The sequence below is a fragment of the Monodelphis domestica genome, chromosome 1 (genome assembly GCF_027887165.1).
Source record: "Monodelphis domestica isolate mMonDom1 chromosome 1, mMonDom1.pri, whole genome shotgun sequence".
In the NCBI taxonomy this organism is placed as follows: domain Eukaryota; kingdom Metazoa; phylum Chordata; class Mammalia; order Didelphimorphia; family Didelphidae; genus Monodelphis; species Monodelphis domestica.
The window spans coordinates 596814830-596835012 of NC_077227.1; the positions used below are offsets into that span (position 1 = coordinate 596814830).

The 20183-nt window shown below is 34.0% G+C and overlaps 1 protein-coding gene across 4 annotated transcripts in view; it reads right to left on the reverse strand.

Moving 5' to 3' along the window:
• Positions 1-20183, reverse strand: part of MSRA (methionine sulfoxide reductase A) — a 536135-nt gene that overhangs the window by 256806 nt on the left and 259146 nt on the right. For all 4 annotated transcript variants that reach the window (XM_007476498.3, XM_007476496.3, XM_056813713.1 and 1 more), the window contains exon 3: positions 11118-11237. In XM_007476498.3, coding sequence (XP_007476560.1) covers positions 11118-11237 — 120 coding nt within the window. The remainder of the gene's footprint in view (positions 1-11117; positions 11238-20183) is intronic.

Consider the following 20183-nt stretch of genomic DNA (forward strand, 5'->3'; position numbering starts at 1 on the left):
AACAAGCAAAAGGGCATTTTCAGAGAGCTCCCTCTTCTCTCCTCTTCATCTCATATCACTCAGACATCTCTCACTATTATCTCCTTCATTCCTGTATAAAATGAGGCAGTGACCCTTCTTGCCAAGGCTAACCAATCCCCTTTTGTCTTTTCTACCGCAATCTCTATTTTCTCCATTATCTTCAGACTTTCCTTATCTACTGGCTCCTCTACTACCTACTCTCCCCCAAGCTTAAAACACTCACTTTGTTTTACCTTCCATGATAGCTCTTATCCTATATGTCTCCTCCAAGTGTTACCTAAGATTCTTGAGGAAGTCATCTCTAATAGGTGCCTCCACTTCCATTCCACTAACTCTCTTCTTAACCCACAGAAATCTTGCCTCCTATCTCATCTAGCTGCCACTTCCAAAGTTACCAATGATCGTTTAATTGACAAATCAAATGATAATTTTATTTTAGTCTTGTGTCAAGGAAGTTCGTTCCCTCCCCCTCTTGAGTAGCTTAACCTGTCCATCAACATTCCTGACATAACAGTTGCACCAGGTTTTGCGTCCTTGTAGGTGCTGTATGGCAATAAAAGTGAGGGGGGAGGTCCTGAAGAGGTGTCTTGCTTGGAATGGACTCAGGAGCAGAGCAGGCAGGTGAACGAAAAGAGGAAGAGACTTGCAGGCTAGGCACCTCATGGTCAGGTTACTTATAGGAATGATGAGATTTAAAACTATGAGTGTCTACCCTTTCTAATAAACTTTATAAAATATATATCTGGGTAGAAATATTAATTCAATTCTTACAGTCTTTATTCTTCTTGAGAATTTCTCTGTAATGCCTGATACATTTTCTTCCAGGAAGCTCTCCTCGCTGGGTTTTCATGACATTTTTTTGGTTTTCATCGCACTTATGTTAGTACTCCTCCCCAATTTTCTTTGCAGAATCTTCATCTCTGTCATTTCCATTAAATCTAGGTGCCTCCCAATGAACTATCTTGGACCTTTTCTCTTCCCTCTATACTGTTTCATTAGGTGATCTTAGCAGTTCCTATGGGTTTAATTATCTAACATTCCCAGATCTATCTATCCAGACCTAGTCTCTATTCTGAACTACAAACCTGCATCACCAACTTTGTTGCCTTGGACATCTCAAAGAGAATATCCTATAGGCATCTCAAACTACATATGCAAAATGAGGGGTAAGCTCCAATGTCCCTTCTAATTCTAAATCTATAAACCATTCCAATTAATATAAAAGGCATAGCCAAAGTCTTTAACACTAAAACTGTCTTGTGAACTCCCTTTGCTTCCCAGTAGTCATAACTCCCTCAAGGTCAGTTAGATTTTTGATCAAGTAAATCCCCTTCAATATTCATCATGCCTTTGGCAGCAAGCCTCCATTTCTGCAGATTATCCTGGTGTTTGAGTCATCAAGATAGTACAGGGTGAAGCTGTACCCAAAAACTCTCCCCACATGAACATTGAACCTTCTAGTGCTTCCAATTTTAAATTATAACTTCAAGACCTATAACAAATATGGATGCCATATTGCTGACAATAAATTCTAACTCTGAGTATTAATTAACATTCTACAACTCCCTTTGGTTTTTGAAGGTTGGAATAAGTTCTCACTGAAATTGTTGTTATGGAAATAAAGCTTAGCTAATTCTTACCAAGAGATAAATCTGTGGGATTGTTATCAATATGGGACATCCAGTATCCTGCACCTTGAAGCTGAGCTAATACTTAGTTGCATTCTAGTTTTATTTCAAATACAGGTCATTAGTTGTTATATGTCCCAGTTTTGCTTTGGTTTGTTTTATTAAGGTATGGTTTGTAATGAATGGGAGTAGAAAACAAAGATTAGTACATTGATAGTAATATATTAACATTATTAGTCACTAACATAAGAATTGTCCTGTGTTTCATGTAGCTAAGGAACCTTTGTGTGAGTAAAAATTATTTCCTAACCAATTGCTATTACCCTTCTTTTCCCATAGCTACAAGGAAAAGCTAGCAATCATTGGATCATGGAAGAATAAGGAGGAAACCCAGCCAGAAGCAAGAAAAGGGATGAAAGAAGTAGCTACCAGGGAACTTGAGAGACTTCTCAAAAAATGAGGGAAAAAGGTAAGAAATAAGAATTATCCTAAGGGGTTCCCTTATATAGTAACAGTGTCAGAGAACTTCAGGACCCTATTGGATGAAAGGAAAAAGGGATTAAAGTAATTTGATCAATCCTCAACATTCAAGTTTAACTTTAGTGACTTTAAGCATCTTGGTAATTTTATTAGTAATCTCATTTTCACTTTCTTGCAGACAATCATGAACATTTGTGGCTATGCAATTAGACAAAAAAGGAGAGGCAAGATAGACACATATGAAGTAACTGGTATCCTACACTAAGCATTTCACTGTTCTTGTTCACTTCACATTGGAGTAAATATCACCGTCTCCATTTGTTGAATATTTTCATTGTCTGCCTTTAAAACTCAAGTTTTATATTGTAATTCTGTCCCAAATGCATAATGCAAGACCTCTGGGTTCTAAAGCCATGTGCAAAGTCAGTAATGTGGTTTAACAAGAAAATAAAGGTGGTAGATAAACTGTATAGGAATGTCTGCAGCAGTCACTTGCAAGTTTGATTTATGAATAGAAAATTCATTATATCTGCAAAAAAAAGTAAAGTACTAGTGAGAAAAAAATGTTTTGCATGTTACCAATTTTACTTTGTGTACTGCATTTGATGCATTATTTTATGGCTACTATGTTATAAAAATTATATATTATCAGAATTCATGTTTTGTTGTAAAGGATTGTATACAGAAAAGTATATTTCCAGCTAGCTCTAACGAATGATAATAGTTTTGGGTAGTCAAGGGAACCCAAACCTCTATTTCCCATAGGTTCAATGTATCAACATTTGGGTTTTTCATTTTCACACCATTTTCTAGCAACACTGCCCCTATGAAAGTTGAGGATTGACTGTAACTAACCGCAATTGTTTTAAAATGTTCTATTTTGCAAGATTAAGTACAAGCCAATTTAAATTTAGTTCAACTCAACAAATACTATATTATATGCCTTCCAATAAGAGTAAGGTAAAATAATAAATCTAGAATAGAAAGGTAAAAGCAATACCTACTCTCAAAGAAATTATGTTCTATTGGGGGTGGATAATGCAACATGAATATAGATAAGAAAATGTAGGGTAATTTAGAAAGGAGAAAGCCTAATTACTGAGTAGATCAAAGGAAGCTTCACAAAGGAAATACAGCATCTAAACTGAATCTTTAAAGGAAAGGACCCTGAGAGGCAGAGATCAGGAGTAATTATATCCCAAGCATAAGAGCCAGGCAGAGGGGAAGTACAAAGATGTGGGATAAAATATATTGTAGTTCAAGTACTGTAGTTTAGGACCTGGTATTGTAGTTCAAGTAGGTAGTTGAGGACCTCTTCTAATAGTCAAGGTAGATGGAATTTAGAGTTTTGAAGGCAAGTAATATGAAATAAAGTTAAAAAGGTAGGTAACCAACAAAAAGACCTACAGATCATGTTAACCATCATAAGATCTGATCTCCTCAGTTTTTAATATATCCCCACTTGGCAAGATTAGCAAGTATTTGATTGACTGGGTATTTCTAGGATTTTTCTTTCTCCTCTCAATAGCAATTTAACAACATAGCTGAAACTTTAGGAAATGGTTTCAATAATTGTTTGTATCAGTTCCTCTCCCCATTTCCTATTTGTTAGCATCAATAACTTAAATAAATCCATCTATAATTGTTTTTAATTATATACCTTGCCTTTTTCTCAATTTTATTCTTTAATTTACATCTACATTAATGTGTTTTAATCTTTTACCTAATCCACCCTTCATTCTGTTGCCAAATCAATATTGCTAAGGCATAGATGTGACTATGCCATATTCCCACTCCAAAAGCTCTAAATGGATTCCTCTTTTCCCTAGGTTCAAATGCTAACTCCTCTGTTTTGATTTTAAATCCCACACACTCTGGGTCCAACCTATCTTTATACTTTTATTACACCTTCTTCTCTTTCATATATTTCCATGTCCTACAAAACTAGTGTTCTTGTTCTTACTAACTCATCTTCAGGTCTTCCTTCACAAAGGCAGGAATACTTCTCCTCCTCTTCCCCTCCCCTTTCCCCCAGCTCAACATTTACCTGTGGCTTTTCCTGGTGCCTTTGCTACTAATCACTCCCCTCCCCCAGGCCCCAAAACCCTATTTTGTATTTATTTATTTTTAAACACGCTATCTTCCATAATAAAATATAAACTCCTTGGGGGCAAGAACCATCATATTTTTGTTCCTTTATCCTTAGAACTTACACAATGACTGGTTTATAGGAGGTACATAATAAACATCATTTTTGAGTGGGTGACTGTTCCAAAAAATCCATGATCTAGACACAGACAGCCAATTTGAAAATAACTTTACATCAGTAATATCATTTTTATCCATTAAAATATAATTTTTGTTAGGTTATTTGGTGCTCACCATGTTCAACATATTCTAATTTTTTTCTGAAAAGAAGTATTCATAAAATATAGCCATTAGGATTCTGTATAAAAGAAGTTTTATCCAGTTATTTACTAGACTACTTTGTAACACTTTTCATTATCTTCCATTAAATCAACCTTTACATTAAAGTCACTAAGTACTAAATTATACATTAAGAAAACTTAAAGAACCTTACAGAGTTCTTTGTGGAATTTTTCTCTCTTCCTCCTTTGTAATAGATATTTGCACATAAGTTGATTATTTTATGGCTATCTTTTTGCAAATACATATTGTGATTATTACAATAAAAGATGAGTAAATGAAGCATAAAATTATCTTTCTTATTACCTTTGAACAAAATAGACAGACCAAAACCTATCAACTTCTATGTTGCTTCTCAGTGGAGAATCTATGACCATCCTTTTTTTAGTTACAATTTTCTTTTTCTCTTCTAGTTTCATTAATAGTGAAATTATCAATATTGATAAAATTCAGGTACTTCAGCAGTATGTCATTCAATGATTAAGTATCTCATATTCCGAGTATAAATAAGTTCATGTTTATAGATGCTCTGAAAACAGTGTGGTTTTTCCTCTGCCCACTTTGAGGCCATTATTCCACCATCACTGGAAAAGGATAGGGGGCACACTGCCTGAGGACCATTTTGTATTTGTAATAGCTTACCAAGGGGCTTAGAAAGACAATATTAGCAGTTATTAGGAAGGAAAATTAGAGAACAGAAAGACTGGAAGCAGGGAGAACAATTATAAGGCTATAGCAATAGTCCAGGTGAAAGATGATAAAGGCATAAGTGGAGAGGAAACAGATAGCAGAGAGGGTACAAAAGTCAAAGACCAAAGTTTAAAATTCTATAGGGGAAGTAAGTACAGGACTGATGGAAAGTTTCCTCCCATTGATATTCTGACTACACAAAGAAAATAAATTTCAATGAAGAGAAAGAAGAGTTCTCAGAAGAGAACAATGTTGATGAATTGGGAACTCATCAACCAACTAATTATTTTTTTGATTTTTCTAGTAGATGGAAACAGTGGCAGAAAATGGAGGAAAAATATAAAAGCATATATGTATATGCTTTATATATATGTACATATATATAGGCATATATGTAAAAAAAAGAAAAAAGTCAAGAATGATGAAGTTCCAAATGAGCTGAGGTTTATTTTTTATAAGCTAAGGATAAGAAAATGGGTTATTTTTGGATGCAGTGAAAGAAAGTAACTGAAAACAGATTAGAAATTTTTAAAAAGGGTTAATAAGGAGTTTATATGTAAGATAAATAAGAAGATAGTAAGAGATCACCTAGATAGCTTTAATCAGTTAAAGTTAACAACCAAATAGACCATATAATCAGGTACAAGTGGATCTGATTACTTAAATCATTGTCAGTGATTCCTGAAAGATAGTGGGAAATAGGAAAAATTCCAGGGAACTGGACATGGGTAAATGTCATGATTTTCAAAAGAGGAAAGAAAATAGAATTTTTAAATAGGTCACAGCAAGCTTGACTTTTGATCTGACAAGATTCTAGAATGTGATAGTAAAAAAAAAATGGCTAAGAAACACCTAGAAAAGGAAGGTATTATCACAAAGAATTCATCCAGAATTGATCATTTCAGACTGATCTTATTTCCTTTTTTTGACAGTTCCTAAATAGGTAGCTCAGGAGAATGATATATAGATACAAATAAACACAAATATAAAACAGAGAAAGAAATAAAAAAGAGAAAAATTTTAGCAAAGCATTTGATAAATCTCTCATGCTATTCTTCTAAAAAAGATGGTTAGATATAATCTCCACACTAATAGAATTGGATAGATTTTGAATGGCTGGATTAAAAAAACTAGTCATTTATACACTGAACTCAAATGGGAAGGAAATTATCCAGGAAAATGTCCTAGGATTTTGCATACTCCTGTACTATTTAAACATTTCTATCAATGGCTTAAATAAAGGCAAGGAGATAGCATGTTCATCAAATCTTCAGATAACATCAAGTCTGGAGGAAAAGCTAACACACTATATGACAGAATTAAATTCTCGAAGGATCTAGACAGGCTAGAACCCTGGGACAAACTGAATTCAATGAAATTTAATAGGGCCAAACGTAAAGTCTTCTACTCATATTCAAAAAACTACCTGACAAGTAGAAGATGGGTGGAGGTATTATTAGCAATTTTTAGAAGAATAAGAGGTTGGTGCACTGCAAGTCAGCAGTATAAGTCAACCAAGAAAGCTAATTTGTGCTCTGTTGTGAAAGGCACTGCTTCCAGGAATAAGGCAGTTCTACCTGTCGTACTTTACCCTAGTCAGAGAATCATGGAGTACTGTGTTCTGTTCTGGGTGGTGCACTTTAGAGAGGATGTCAATGAGCTGGAGGTGCATCCTGAGCAGAGCAATCAATGATACAGGGCCTACAGTTTGAGCCAATATGGGATGACCTGAAGGAACTGGGGCTTTCTAGGCTGGAAAGGCCTTCATATCAGGGAGGAATTAGACTTATTCTATCTGGTCTAAAAGGAAAATTTAGGCTTCAGATCAAGAAAACATCCAATAACTAGAGCTATCCAAAAACAGAATAGGCTTAAAGAGACAGGAGATTCCCTCTTTCTGGAAATCTTTAAGTAAAAGCTAGATGCGTTCCTTTGGTATATACTATAAAGAGGACTCATTTTTGGGTAGGAGTTGGCATATATAATTGCTAAGTTTTCTCTCAACTCCAAAATTCTTTAATTCTATGATTTTGTGAGTTCAAATAGGCAGGTTTAGACAACTGACTGGCTACAGAGAGATAAAGGAGAAGGAAGGGTCAAGTATGACTTTAAGACTTATGAAATTAGGTAGCCAATGACATATTTATACATAATCATTCTCTTTTAAATTCATTCATATGCACAAAGATAAACACATTTACAGCCTCTGAAAATGTCCCACTTTCACAAAGATGAATCAAAAATACACAAATATACAATATATAGATAGAAACATTGAGATTTATAGAAATATTTATATACCTCCAAAGATATCGATTGATAAGCAGATAAATATGTATTATATATATAATATATAATAAATATATGGCTCCATAATTACAAATAAAGATGTAAGTTTTCACAGAACACACTATAATTAGAATACACTAAGTCAAATGAAAACAAATATGTGAAGAAAACCAGCAACAGATAGACGGATAGACAGATAGACAGACAGACAGATAGTTAGATAGGAATACAGACAGATAGATAGATAGATAGATACATACATACTAAGGATTGATTACAAAATCCGTAGAATAAGTACCTTATAACTCATTATCTTCATTCTTGGCTAGAGCTGTAGAAACTCATTCTTAGGTACTTCCAATAGATTGGCCATGGTCCCTTGATTGGTATACCAAACAGCAGGATGCTATGATTCATAAGGGAAAATCCTGGAACTCTAGGTTTTGGTGAAGACCTTTGAGGGGATTCTATCAGGAACTTTAGAGATTACTTAGTCCAATCCCCTCAGGTGAAACCTAAAACAATTGAGGTCTAAACAGGCCCAGTGATATGCCTAAGATCACATAGCTAAGTCTGTTGCAGAATCAGGACAGGAAGGCCTCACGGCTCTCTGTTAGCACTACTACGCAGTAACTACCATGCCAACATTCTAGGGAGCCTGTCTTTCTAAAACAAAACAAATAAAATAATGCCTGTCTGATGTTCTGTTGTCTGACTCCTACAAGAGCACAATTATATATTCTCCCATTTGAGTCTAAGCATTCTCTTCTTTGGAAAAGAACAAATTCCTTTCTACCAGGAGAAAAAGTGAACTTGGGGATATAATATGACAGAGTGGGGGATAAGCTTAATTTCTGAACATCATATTTTTAAATTCATAATTTAATAGAAGTTTAATATTAAATGTTCATAGAATTATGTAGATTTGATATATAGCTATATATTATTTTCAGTCATTTCTCAGTCATCTCTGACTTTATGATACCATCTGAAGTTATCTTGGCAAAGATATTGGAATAGCTTGCCATTTCCTTCTCCAGCTCGTGCAGATGAGGAAACTTAGACAAACAGGGTTAAGTGACTTTTTCAGAGTCAAACACCTAGTATCTGAAGTCAGATTTAGACTCAGGTCTTCCTAACTAAAGATCTGCATTGTACCACGTAGAGAGTATACAACTATTTAAATAAATGAATTTTAATAACCAAAAAAAGCAAATCTCCTGAGAATAATAAATTATAGAATAAAAATTGGCAGGCATTTTTTTCATTGATGATTTAGTTTATCAAATTATATTGCAAGAGCTGATTTTTTTTTGGAGGAAAAGCATAAGGGCACCTTGCATGTAGGAGAGATGAAAATCAAGAGATAAGATTGAGGAACACCATCAAAAACTGGAAGTTACCTGAGGAAGTAGGAATATAAACTTGTCTGTTTTGACCTGGGCTATTCTTTGTGTCTTCTGCTGTGGTGCCTCCTGAATATGGTATCGGGCAGCAAGAATGTTAATATCATTATCAAATTACTAAAAAGATTTATTTTTTCTCATGATTAATTTTTTAAGAAGCCTTAGACAAAATTGTATGGAACAACCCATTGCTTTAGGATAGTTTTGTTCTGTTCAAAGTTTCTGCACATTTAAAGACGTTTTCTGTTTTATCAGTCTAGCACCCCTTTGTGCTATCAAAGAAGCATGGATATTAGAAATAGACTAATAAGGAGAAAACCACCCCATATTTCTATCCCAGAAACTTCTGAGAGCTGGTTTTATCTAGTGGCTGACATGGCTGAGAAATGTGAATGGGAGGAGAAAGAAATAAGTTTTACAAGTTAGCTGTATATTTTGCCAAAGTTATCAAGCTACATTTTTTTTAAAAATTATGAATTTACTTTTTATGATTTTACAGAGGAGAGAGAGAAGGTTTATTTATATATAGCAATAATAAACAATATCATTGAAAAAAGGAATTAGGAAGTTACAAAAAAATGTTGCTATGCAAAGTCTGAAAGTGATCATCTTTACTGATCATGGAGATCAGAAAAGGCTTCATGTAAGATGTGGTATTGGAGCTGTCAGTCAGTTCCTCGACTGGTGAATAAGCATCTATTAAGTCTTTAACCTATGTCAAGGTCCATGCTATGTGCCAAGAAATAAAAAAGCAAAAATATTCTATAGCCTCAGGAAGTTCACATCCTGCTGGGAGAGACAAATATGAAAATTACTTGATATATACCTAGTAGATAGATGAAAGGTGGTCCCAGAGAGGAATATAAATGAGGGAGGCTTGGAAAGACCTCTTGAGGAAGCTAGGATTTTAGATGAACCTGGAAGAAATTCTAAGGGAATTGGGGAATTTGTTCTAATATTCTAATATTTAATTCTATCTAATATTAGATTTTAGACTAGATTAGAATAATTAATTCTATCTAATATCTAATAACAAAAATCTAATATTTATTCTAATATTTTAACATAACTAAGAAGGAGAGAAAATATTCGAGGCACTGGGGAAGTCAGTGAAAACAGACAGGAGATGGAGTTTCATGTTTGAGGAACAGAGAATAGCCCAGTATATCTAAATGAGAGATATGAAGAAGAGAGAATACGTGAAAGATCTGAAAGGGAGAGGTTAGGAAGGGCTTTGAATGCTATATATTTGATCCTGAAGGTAATAAGGAGTCACTGGAGTCTTGGGAGAGAGAAAGAGTAGCATGCCCAAGGCTATGATTTTGGAAAATCAATATTGGTTCTCAATGATTTATTTGGAACATATTCTTTCCTCCAAGTAGAGTCAGACTATTAGTATGGAATGGCACTCCATTGGTTATAGTTACTGCAGCATATGGTTTTGCTTTGCTTTGTTTTATCATCTTAAGTGAGGAGACTATGGAAGGAGTTATTGTGATATTATTGAGGAATGAAAAAACTATTATTTTAGCTGAGGCGCCATGCCCAATGAACAATTAGTCACTCGTGGCATTGAACAACTCATGTTAGCAGTGGATAGATATATATGACACAAAAGGTACTTAATCACAGAGTTTTTATAGAAAGTATCTGAGACAGAAAGAGGAGTTATGAGATAACCTAGCACATGGGTTTTCCTCACTCATGTGATTGATTCACTGCTATGTTTCTATGAATTTGCACTAATCACTCCCACAGACATTGAGTACACAGGTGGGAGAGTATGATCCAAGTTCCTGTTTAGATTGTGATGTATTTATAATTTCTACATTTGATTTGCTCTCTGAGTCCCTTTTATGCTATTATTTCTTCTGCCATATTGTTTAATACATTATTATATTTGAAATCTACAGATGTCATGATTCTGGGTGGCTGATTTTATGATAATTAAAATATATCAATAGAGGCTAGGGAGTAGTGCTGACTTGGGAGAATGTATTTCCCCACAAAGAGGAACAACTTTCAGTCAAATAACCCAATGGGGTCCTTCTCTGGTAAAATTAGACCTGACAAAATGAGGAGTGAGCCAGCCCAGAAAGTGTCCACATGCCCTGGGAAAGGTACTAAAGAAGGATTACTCATTATACTTGTCATCTTGAAATCAAAATCTTCCTACCTGAGCAGACCTCTTTATAAGTTGGGTTTGAAGTAAAGCCTCCAGCATAGCCAACTTGAGTTGAATACACTCCCTCCAAGTTCCAAAATTTCCGCTCTGCTCCCCAGAAACATCCCATTGCTGAAAAAAGCACAAAATGATAATATTTCAAAAACAATTCAATCATTTAAACATTTATGTAAGATATTACTTTTTCTCCAGTTGTTTGCTAATCAAATATTCACAAATCCATAGGTATGATGGTGTGGATTATACATGCTTTTCTATTTTTAAAATAAGATTCTCTTTTTAGGCAGTGCTTAATCTTACATGTCACAAACTGGAACTTGACCTATCTCAAATCAGAAAGTTGCTGGCTTGAAAAGCAAATGCATATATTTTAAGTATCTTCTGTTAATTGATTAATGAGTTGTCAAAACATTAATTTATATTTATGATAAATAGTAATTTACTATTCTGTTTTCTTGAAAGACAACCTTTAAATATGGAGGAATAACAACATTACAAATTATAGAGATCAAGGATACAATTCAAATGGATGTATTATATATAATTAACACAATTTTATACATTAAAAATTCAATAAATTATTTCTTTTATTTTATTTTTAAAACAGTTGATCCAGATGATATGATACATCATGGATCAAAACATACTAATTTACTTTTGTGGGAATTATTGATGCATATAATGAATGACTTAAAAGATAAGCCCACTCTGGTGAACTAACAAACTTAGATTATTTTAGAATTAATTTCCCAATTTATCCATAAGCCTATTTTTAGGTGTCACTCTGGGTAATAAGCAATAATTACTAACTCCTAGAATCTCTGTACAGCTTTATCACCCCACAGAGTCTTTCTGAGTCTAGATAAGACAGTAGTAGATAAAGCAGTATGCACTCCTAATCTTGAGAACCAGGAAAGTTTTCTATTTGTAGTAACAGGGGCAATTAGTGATGCATTTGGTCAGTAAGACTTGAGTTCAAATCTAACATCATACTCTTAGAAGTTATATGACCCCAAGCAAATCACTTAACCTATTTGCCTCAGTTTCTTGAACTGTAAAAATGGCAATAATTATCCCTACTTTAAAGGATTGGTGTGAAGATCAAATTAGATATGTGCAAAAAATGTTTAGCACAAAACCTGGTACATAGGCACCATCTAAATGCTTATTCCATTTCCTTCTCCCAATAGAAAACTAGGGGAAAACTGAATTATAAGGCATTTCACTATGAATATCATTTACTACTCTTAGTTTAGAAATTCCAAAGCAAAAGTTAAGCCTGTGAATGATAATGGTGGTCAATGTAGAATGTTATCTGGAAACAGGAGAAGATGGAAATTTTCACAATCTAAAAATCAACATGTCATCAAACTTTTATTAAACATTTACTATATGCTAGGTCCTATGCTAAATATTGGAGATATAAAGGAAAAGAGAGTCCTTGCTCTCAAGAGCTTCAGAATCTAATGTGAGAGACAGCATCCAAATAAGATACATACAGGATAAACCAGAGATAGTCTCAGAGGGAAAGCACTAGGTTTAAGAAAGACTAGGAAGGTTTCTTGTAGAAAGAAGGTCTTTAGCTGAGAAGCAAGGGAAGCCAGGGAAGTTAAGAAGTAGTGATGAGGAGAGAGAACATCTCAGGCATTGGCAACAGCCAGGAGCAGGAGTAGGGAGCTGGAGTGTCTCATAGAAGGAACAAGAAAGAATCCTCTCCAATTTGGAATTTGTGCTAGAACTTTTATATCATGATGGCAAATACTTTTGCAGCTTTCCGCCCCATTTTAATGAGCATCACACATCCCAGGGGCCAGTGAAGTTCAGAGACCTGAGAGACACATAAACACGTCTGTCTGGAGCATCTTCTGGTTCTCAGTGGTTTGTGCTGTGGCAGATCTCCACCCTCTTCTTCCTTTCATTCTCACTCTGATAGGAAGAGGGAGTTCTATGACCCTGGAGACTGCAGAATATAGCAGTGATGAAGGGGAGACTGGGAGTCAGAACAGAGCCCTAGTTAACATTTCTAGTATAGGGTTGAGCACGGAATAAGCAGGCACTGCTCCCCTTGATAGGGCTAGAGGAAGCTTAAGCACTGGGGAAAATTGATGCATAGAAGACTAGTCTAGAAAAAATTCGTAGGCTTTTGGTGTGACTAACCTGAGCTCTCCCAGCTGAAAGCTCCTGGGAATAAAAATCAACTCCACTTTTATCTGCCTGAGTCTCTCTCTTGCTTTTACATGCTTATAGACCAAAGAACTGGAATGGTTTCCCCTGGCTTTCCTGGTGGAAACTGAGCTTCCAATAATTTAGAACTGTTATTTCTTTAAGCAGTAATTTGAATTTCTTGTTATGTAATTGAAATACTTCAAAAACGAGACAGCTATAAATTTGTGCCAGTACTATTTATTTGAAAGGAGGTAGTGAGATTGAAAAGAAAGGAAGAAAGACAATATGGGAAAGAAGAAATAAAAATTATTGAGTTTATAAACTCAATTAGATTTCTGCAACAAAAACTGGCTCAGAATTCAGGACCATACATGTGATAGAGTTAAGAAAAACAGATAGACACAGCAGACAATCCATAAGAAGAAACATCTAATAAATTGAAATACTTGAGCTAGTAACAACCACAAGATGTACAAACTGAAGTAGGCAGCCATTTTCCTTTCATTTGGAAAGTAACACTTCATGTTTGAAATAAAAACCACATTCTAGAAGAGGAGTTGTTTCTAGGGAAGCTCTGTCCACCTGAAGAGAAGGGGTTTAATTCTACCTAAGTTAGTGCTATAACAATCAACTACCAAAGAATTATTTTACAAACCTAGATCCCAGGTTCTGTAATTTGGAAGTAAGAACTTAATCTGCCTTGCTTACCAATATCTGGTGGTTATGCAAGAGAATGAATATTTTGTCATATGGAAATTTCTTAAATTTTTACAGATATTTTTAATGATGAATTTTAAAATCCAAACAGATTTTTTTAATCACTCTGTTATTGAACAACATAAAATTTTTAAATATAGATAGATTGGCAGATAATTCCTGCCTCTGATACATACTCACTGAATGATCTTGGACAAGTCACCTAATTGCTTAGTGACACAGACAACTGGAACAATATTACCTACAGTGGTAAAGAGAGCTAACTCATCTAGAAAGGTCCCCATATGAGAAATCCCAGGTCCAATCTTTTTCCTTCTAAATTAAATGAAGAGAAAATAAAACATAATTTATTGAAGTGAGGAATCGCAGAGGAAGAACTATTCAAAAATCACTAAATGATTTGTTCTAGCAAGTGTGCAAAGTTCCAGTCTATGTTCTATGTGGCAAGAAATTCCACTTTTATCTTTATCCCTATGTGTAACTTGAAATAAAAAATTTCTCAATTATCCTTTCCTTCCCTCCAATTCTATTAGCTTAATTTCCTTCTCTCTTAAAACAACAACAACCTTGAGATATATTTACTTATTCTTTCCTTCATAGTTTATCTTTTTTGTGTGTTTCTGGGTTTTTCTGGTAATGTTTACAAGTTGAATATTTGGATCATATCAGGTTCTCTTTACTGAAATTTTTTCATGTTTCTTTTCTGGAAAGTTTATCTTTTTTCAGTGTTGCTCAGTCTTTTTCAGTAGGCTCAGTCTTTCAAGAACTGTAATTCTGGGGTGCATCTTGAATTTCTATTAGAATAAATTGTTCAATTTCCTTTTACATTTTCTGGTTTATGCAGAAACTATAGTTTCTTGTGTATTGTAGTTCAATATTATTCAGATTACTATGCCATTACATTTGAAGATCTTTCTCCTGCCCCCTTTCAGTATATGCATTTTGTCACTGGGAATTTTAGATATGTCCACTATACAACAAAGTCTAGACAGAGGTTTTTGTATTATTTTATTTTCTGGAAGTAATCTGTGAGTAATGTTTTTAATAGGTCCTCTGGTTTCTGAATTCAGTAATTTGAGGAAATTTTCTGGCATTATTTCTAGAATTAGGGTGTTCAGGTTTTTAATTTTTTTATGTTCATCTGGAAGATTAAGTTATCTCTTCATACACTGTCTTTGAAATCAATTACTTTTTATATAGAGATTCTATGTTCTTTTAGTGTTATTGCTTTTGTTTACATTATTTTATATTGTCCTTTGATACATTGTTTTAAATACAAGTTTGACCTCCCTTTCACTTCCTTACAAAGACTCATTACCACAAATTCAAGGTTGTTATTTTGGTATGCAGGTCATAAATTCTAACTTCTTATCTTTTGTTCTCATTTCTCCATTGAATCATTCTGGAATATACTATTGTGTTTTCATGCTTCCCAGGGATTCCACAAAGCTCTCTTGTTTCTTCAGACAATGGTTCATTTGGCTTCATACTACTGATTTAGAGAAGTTTGCAATCTTTTTGATATTTTAGTACCCTTTCTTCCTTATAATTTTAAAAGTTTTAAATTTAATTTTTTTTCTGCTCAAAATCTTTGGTAGTTTTAGCCTTTTCTTGCTTTATATTCCCTTTCACTCCCTTCATGATCTCTCCCTTTGATAAGGATGTATCTCTGGGGCAAATCAAAAGGCTGTTTCAATATCTCCCTAAGTTGTTGTTGTTGGTTTTTTAATCAACCTGATTTCCTGCCTTAACTATCTTGTAGAAAGACAAGATTGGTCCCAGCTTAATTTTAGTCCCTTTTCCTTCAAGACTGTTATAGTTACTCATACAGATCCTCCTGGCTCAGTCTAGGGAGAATATTATGTTCCTGTTTGTATTCTTTCATTCTTTGTTTGGGCTGAATTTGTCTGCCTTTTGCAGAAATCTTAGAATATGGGATGAGTATTCTGAGCAAAATATTTGCAGTTTTGAAGGTCCATAACCTAGGAACCACCATAAGCAGGACTCTTGATTTCCCCAACTCTGACCACTTCCCACATCTCCATGGTCGAGTACAGTACATGCTTGATGTTTATATTGAAGTGGGGTCCTAGGGGGCACCGGGAGATTCCCTGAAGCAAAAAAGGAGAAAACTACATTTGTCCCAAACACAAACCCATGCACTCTGTCAGGAACTGAAGGTTAGTAGAAAAGGACTATTCATTCAGTGAGAGCATTAAGGATTTGCATTTTCCAAGAGTTCATTCATAAGATTATTACTGTGTTAGGTTCTCCAATTTCTTGTCCTGTGAATTCTCATGGAAGATTTCTGAGAATTAGTGGGGACTGGAGAAAAATGTATAGTCTTCTGTCTTGTCTGTCATATTAATGACAACACGACCAACAAACTATCAACATGACCAGAAAATTATGTTCCTTAAAAGTACAATTCATAGGCTCAAAAATCACATAAAAGTCTTCTAGAGGCATCACAGCATATAATTTACTGATTTTACAGCTAAGCAAACTGAGAACCAGAGAGGGATGGTGATTTGTATCTGTTCCTACCATGAAGTTATAACAGCACAGGGCTCTGGCCAAATTAAACGACCTATCTGACCCGGCTCTCAGCAGGCTCTCCAGCCACACTCAGGGAAGTGGGGGGGGGGGGCAGTACCACACCAAAACTTCTATTCTCTGTCCAACCACGCATGTGCATTCACATCCATTCACACAGTGTTCCCGCAACATAAGCATGCAAAGATATTGGGATGAGCCTTGAGTAGTGAATTCTATCTACACAATCCCCCTGTGATTCCCCTGGGAGGCCAGCCTGTTGAAATCGTACATGCCTAGTCTCCCCAGTGAATCATTCCAAATACCCAGCTTGTATCTCTAAAGATCTCTGACTAGAGGTGCATACAATATAGCACTTTCTCAGGGGAAATAACAATAATTCCAGAATAAGAGGGAAATAAAAGAGAAAGAGCAAAACCAGTGCTTAGGAGACACGTTGGCAAAAAGCCAATTAGGGGCCAATCCCCTTTTGCATAAGAGTTTACATTTGTAGTAAATGTGTTCAAACCCCCTCTGTTCAAATCACTACAGGCCAAAGTTTACTCTGGATCTTTTGATGCAGTGTATGGACAGAGGATAAAAGTGTTGGTGAGTGAATTCTATCTACGTAGAAACAACAAAAACTCCAGAAAAACAAGTTAAAACACATGAGGGAAAGAATCAAGAAATTCTTTCTGCATTCTGGTTCAGGCTTCCAGGAGCTATTTGATGTCAAGGAAGTCATAATCTTTCTGATCATCTACTTCTTCCTCAGTAAAATGAATAGGTTCTAATAGATTAAGAGAGGCAGTATATGTTACAAAGAGCTCTGATTCTAGAGTCAGAAGAGCTCCATTCAAATCCTGTTTCTGATACCTAAAAACTGCATAGCATGGGCTATCAAGTTATTCTTCTATAAAATAAGGAGGCAGGATTATGTAGTCTGATATCAATTACAGCTTCAGATTTAAGCTCCTATGATCTATGATCTCCAATTGATTAATTAGTACTGTGCACAATGCTGGGCACAGAAATACAAAGGATAAAACCATCCCCTACTCACAAGAAGCTAACATTTTAATGAGGGAGACAATACATAGAATCATATACAAAGTAAGTATAACGAGAATGAATAAAAATAAACACTGTTTAAAAACAAAGAATTTGGGGAGGGAAGGAACTAGCAATTGGGAGGGATCAGCAAAAGAGTGAGATAGAAAATAGTGATTAAGATAAAAAGTGAAGGAATAAAGAGTTTTGAGGGAGAAACAAGAAGAGAGTTCAGTTAAAGCACAGAAAATAACCAAAAGAAAGGCACAGGGATGGGTTATGGAGTAACAAATGAGTGAAGAACAAATGAAAGGGAAGTTTGACTGGAAAACAGAATATAGAGGAATCATATATGAAGAGACTCAGGGTAGGTTTTAAAGGTCTTTAAAAGCGAATTTGAGGAGTTTTATGTTTTATTCTAGAGACAATAGGGAGCTACTTAAATGTATTTAATTAGGGAAAGATATATTCAAAATTAGATTTAAGGAAAGTCTTATATCAGTTGAGTAGATGAGACTGGAATGGGTAGAAATATGAGACATGGAGACCAATTAGAAGATCATTAAAGCCTTTAGTTTAACTTTAATAATTTCCAGAAGGTTCTTTTTTATTTGCAGTTTATTTCTACTATAATATTTAATATTTTTCTTTTCTGTTTATTTAAGATTTATTTGCTGGTTTTCTAATTTTGTAAATGCATATTCAGTTCATTAATACTTTCACATTTTATTTTTTTAATGTATGTGGTAGGAAAATGATCTTTCACTAAGGTGTATTCCAGAAAATTTGGGATATTGCTTGCTGCTATTATTTTCTTTTATATAATCATTAATTGTTTTATGATTTGTTTTTTTAGCTATAATTATAATTTATAATTAAATTATTAAGTCTTCATTTAGTCTTACATCTTTGGTTTTTCCTAATTTGATTATTTTTATTGCATTATGGCCTACAAAGGATTTGCTTACTATTTCTGCTTTTTTACATTTGCTTGCAATATTTCTGTGCCCCATATTTGGCTAGATTTTGTAAAAATTCAATAGAGTGCTGAGAAATACTTTAGCAGTCCCATTTAGAAATCCCATCTTTCGGTTCTAGTTTCTCCAGCAAAATTTCTTTAATTCTGTTTTTTTCTCTTTTGTTTATCTTTCTACTATACTAATCAAAAACTTAGAATCATTGAAATCCCTCATCAACTTCAGTCTTCTTAGAATACAGTTCATTTTGCTTTTATGAATTTAAATGCTAATGTATTTGTATCATATAAGTATAATACTGATAATGGTTGGTTGCCCAGGGTTCCTTTCACCATAATGTGTTTTCTATGCTGTCCTTTTTTATGTTATGAATTTTTTTTTAATTTTGTATTATAAGCATGATTCTAACTTCTGCTTTTTTGGAATTATCTGATGCCTAGTAATTTTTTTCCTAGCCCCTCATTTTTATTCTCCTTATGTTTTTGGATGTATTTCTTATAAGCAACAATAGCTACTGATTCTGTGAAAAGCTGGTGATTTGAAAAGACTAATAAAATTGATAAACTATTTGCCAATCTGATTAAAAAAGAGGATAGAAAATAAAATCAAGAAAAGAACAAATAAACAAAGTAAAATCACAACAAAATCAGAACAAAAAAATGATCAAAACCAACTATGCAAAACCATATACTAACAAAACTGAGAAAACAAAGAAAAAGAGAAAGGCTATTAAAAATATAAAAATATAAAAACTTCTGGTCCTAATGGATTCACAGGGGAATTATGTTTAAAAAAACAATTAGTACCTATATAACACAAATTATTCTCAAAATTGAAAAAAATCAACCTATTATGCTCCTTTTATGAGAAAAATATAATTCTAAGACTTAAAAGTAAGTAGGTAATGATAAGACACAGAAGAAAAAGCCAGAGCAATATCATTAATGAATAGAAATTCCAAAACACTGAATAAAATCATGTCAGACTTTAGCAATTGATCCAAAAAATAATTCATCATGACCAAACTGGATTTATACTAGGGTTGCAAGAATAGTTCAATATTAGGAAAACAACATACAATTAATTATATTAATGATAAAAATAATCTCAAACCACATGATTAGATGTAGGAAATAGATGTAGGAAAATGACTGCCTAAGAATAATACTGTAAGCTAAAAAAAAAATCCTACAAAGTGTAAGCATAGAATGACGTTTTTACTATCACAAGAAGAGTCTATCTAAAATAAAAAGTAAGCGTCTTTTAAAATGAGGACACACTAGAACCTTTCCAAATAAATGCAATAGTAAATTAAGGATGCCCACTCTTATTATTTGGTACAATTTTAGAAATGCAATAAGACAAGAGGAAGAAATTCAAAGCATAAATATATGTAAAAAGGAGATGAAACTATCCTTATACTCTCATGATATGATGGTTTACTAAGAATATCTTAGAAAATTAGCAAAGATAATAATTGTGATTATAGCTTAAGCAAAGTTATAGGCTAAAAAGTAAACCCTCAAAAATTACATATCTATATTACATTAAGAAGAGTCAATAATGAAAGGGAAATTACATTCCAAATAGCTGGAAAAAAAAGCAAAATCTT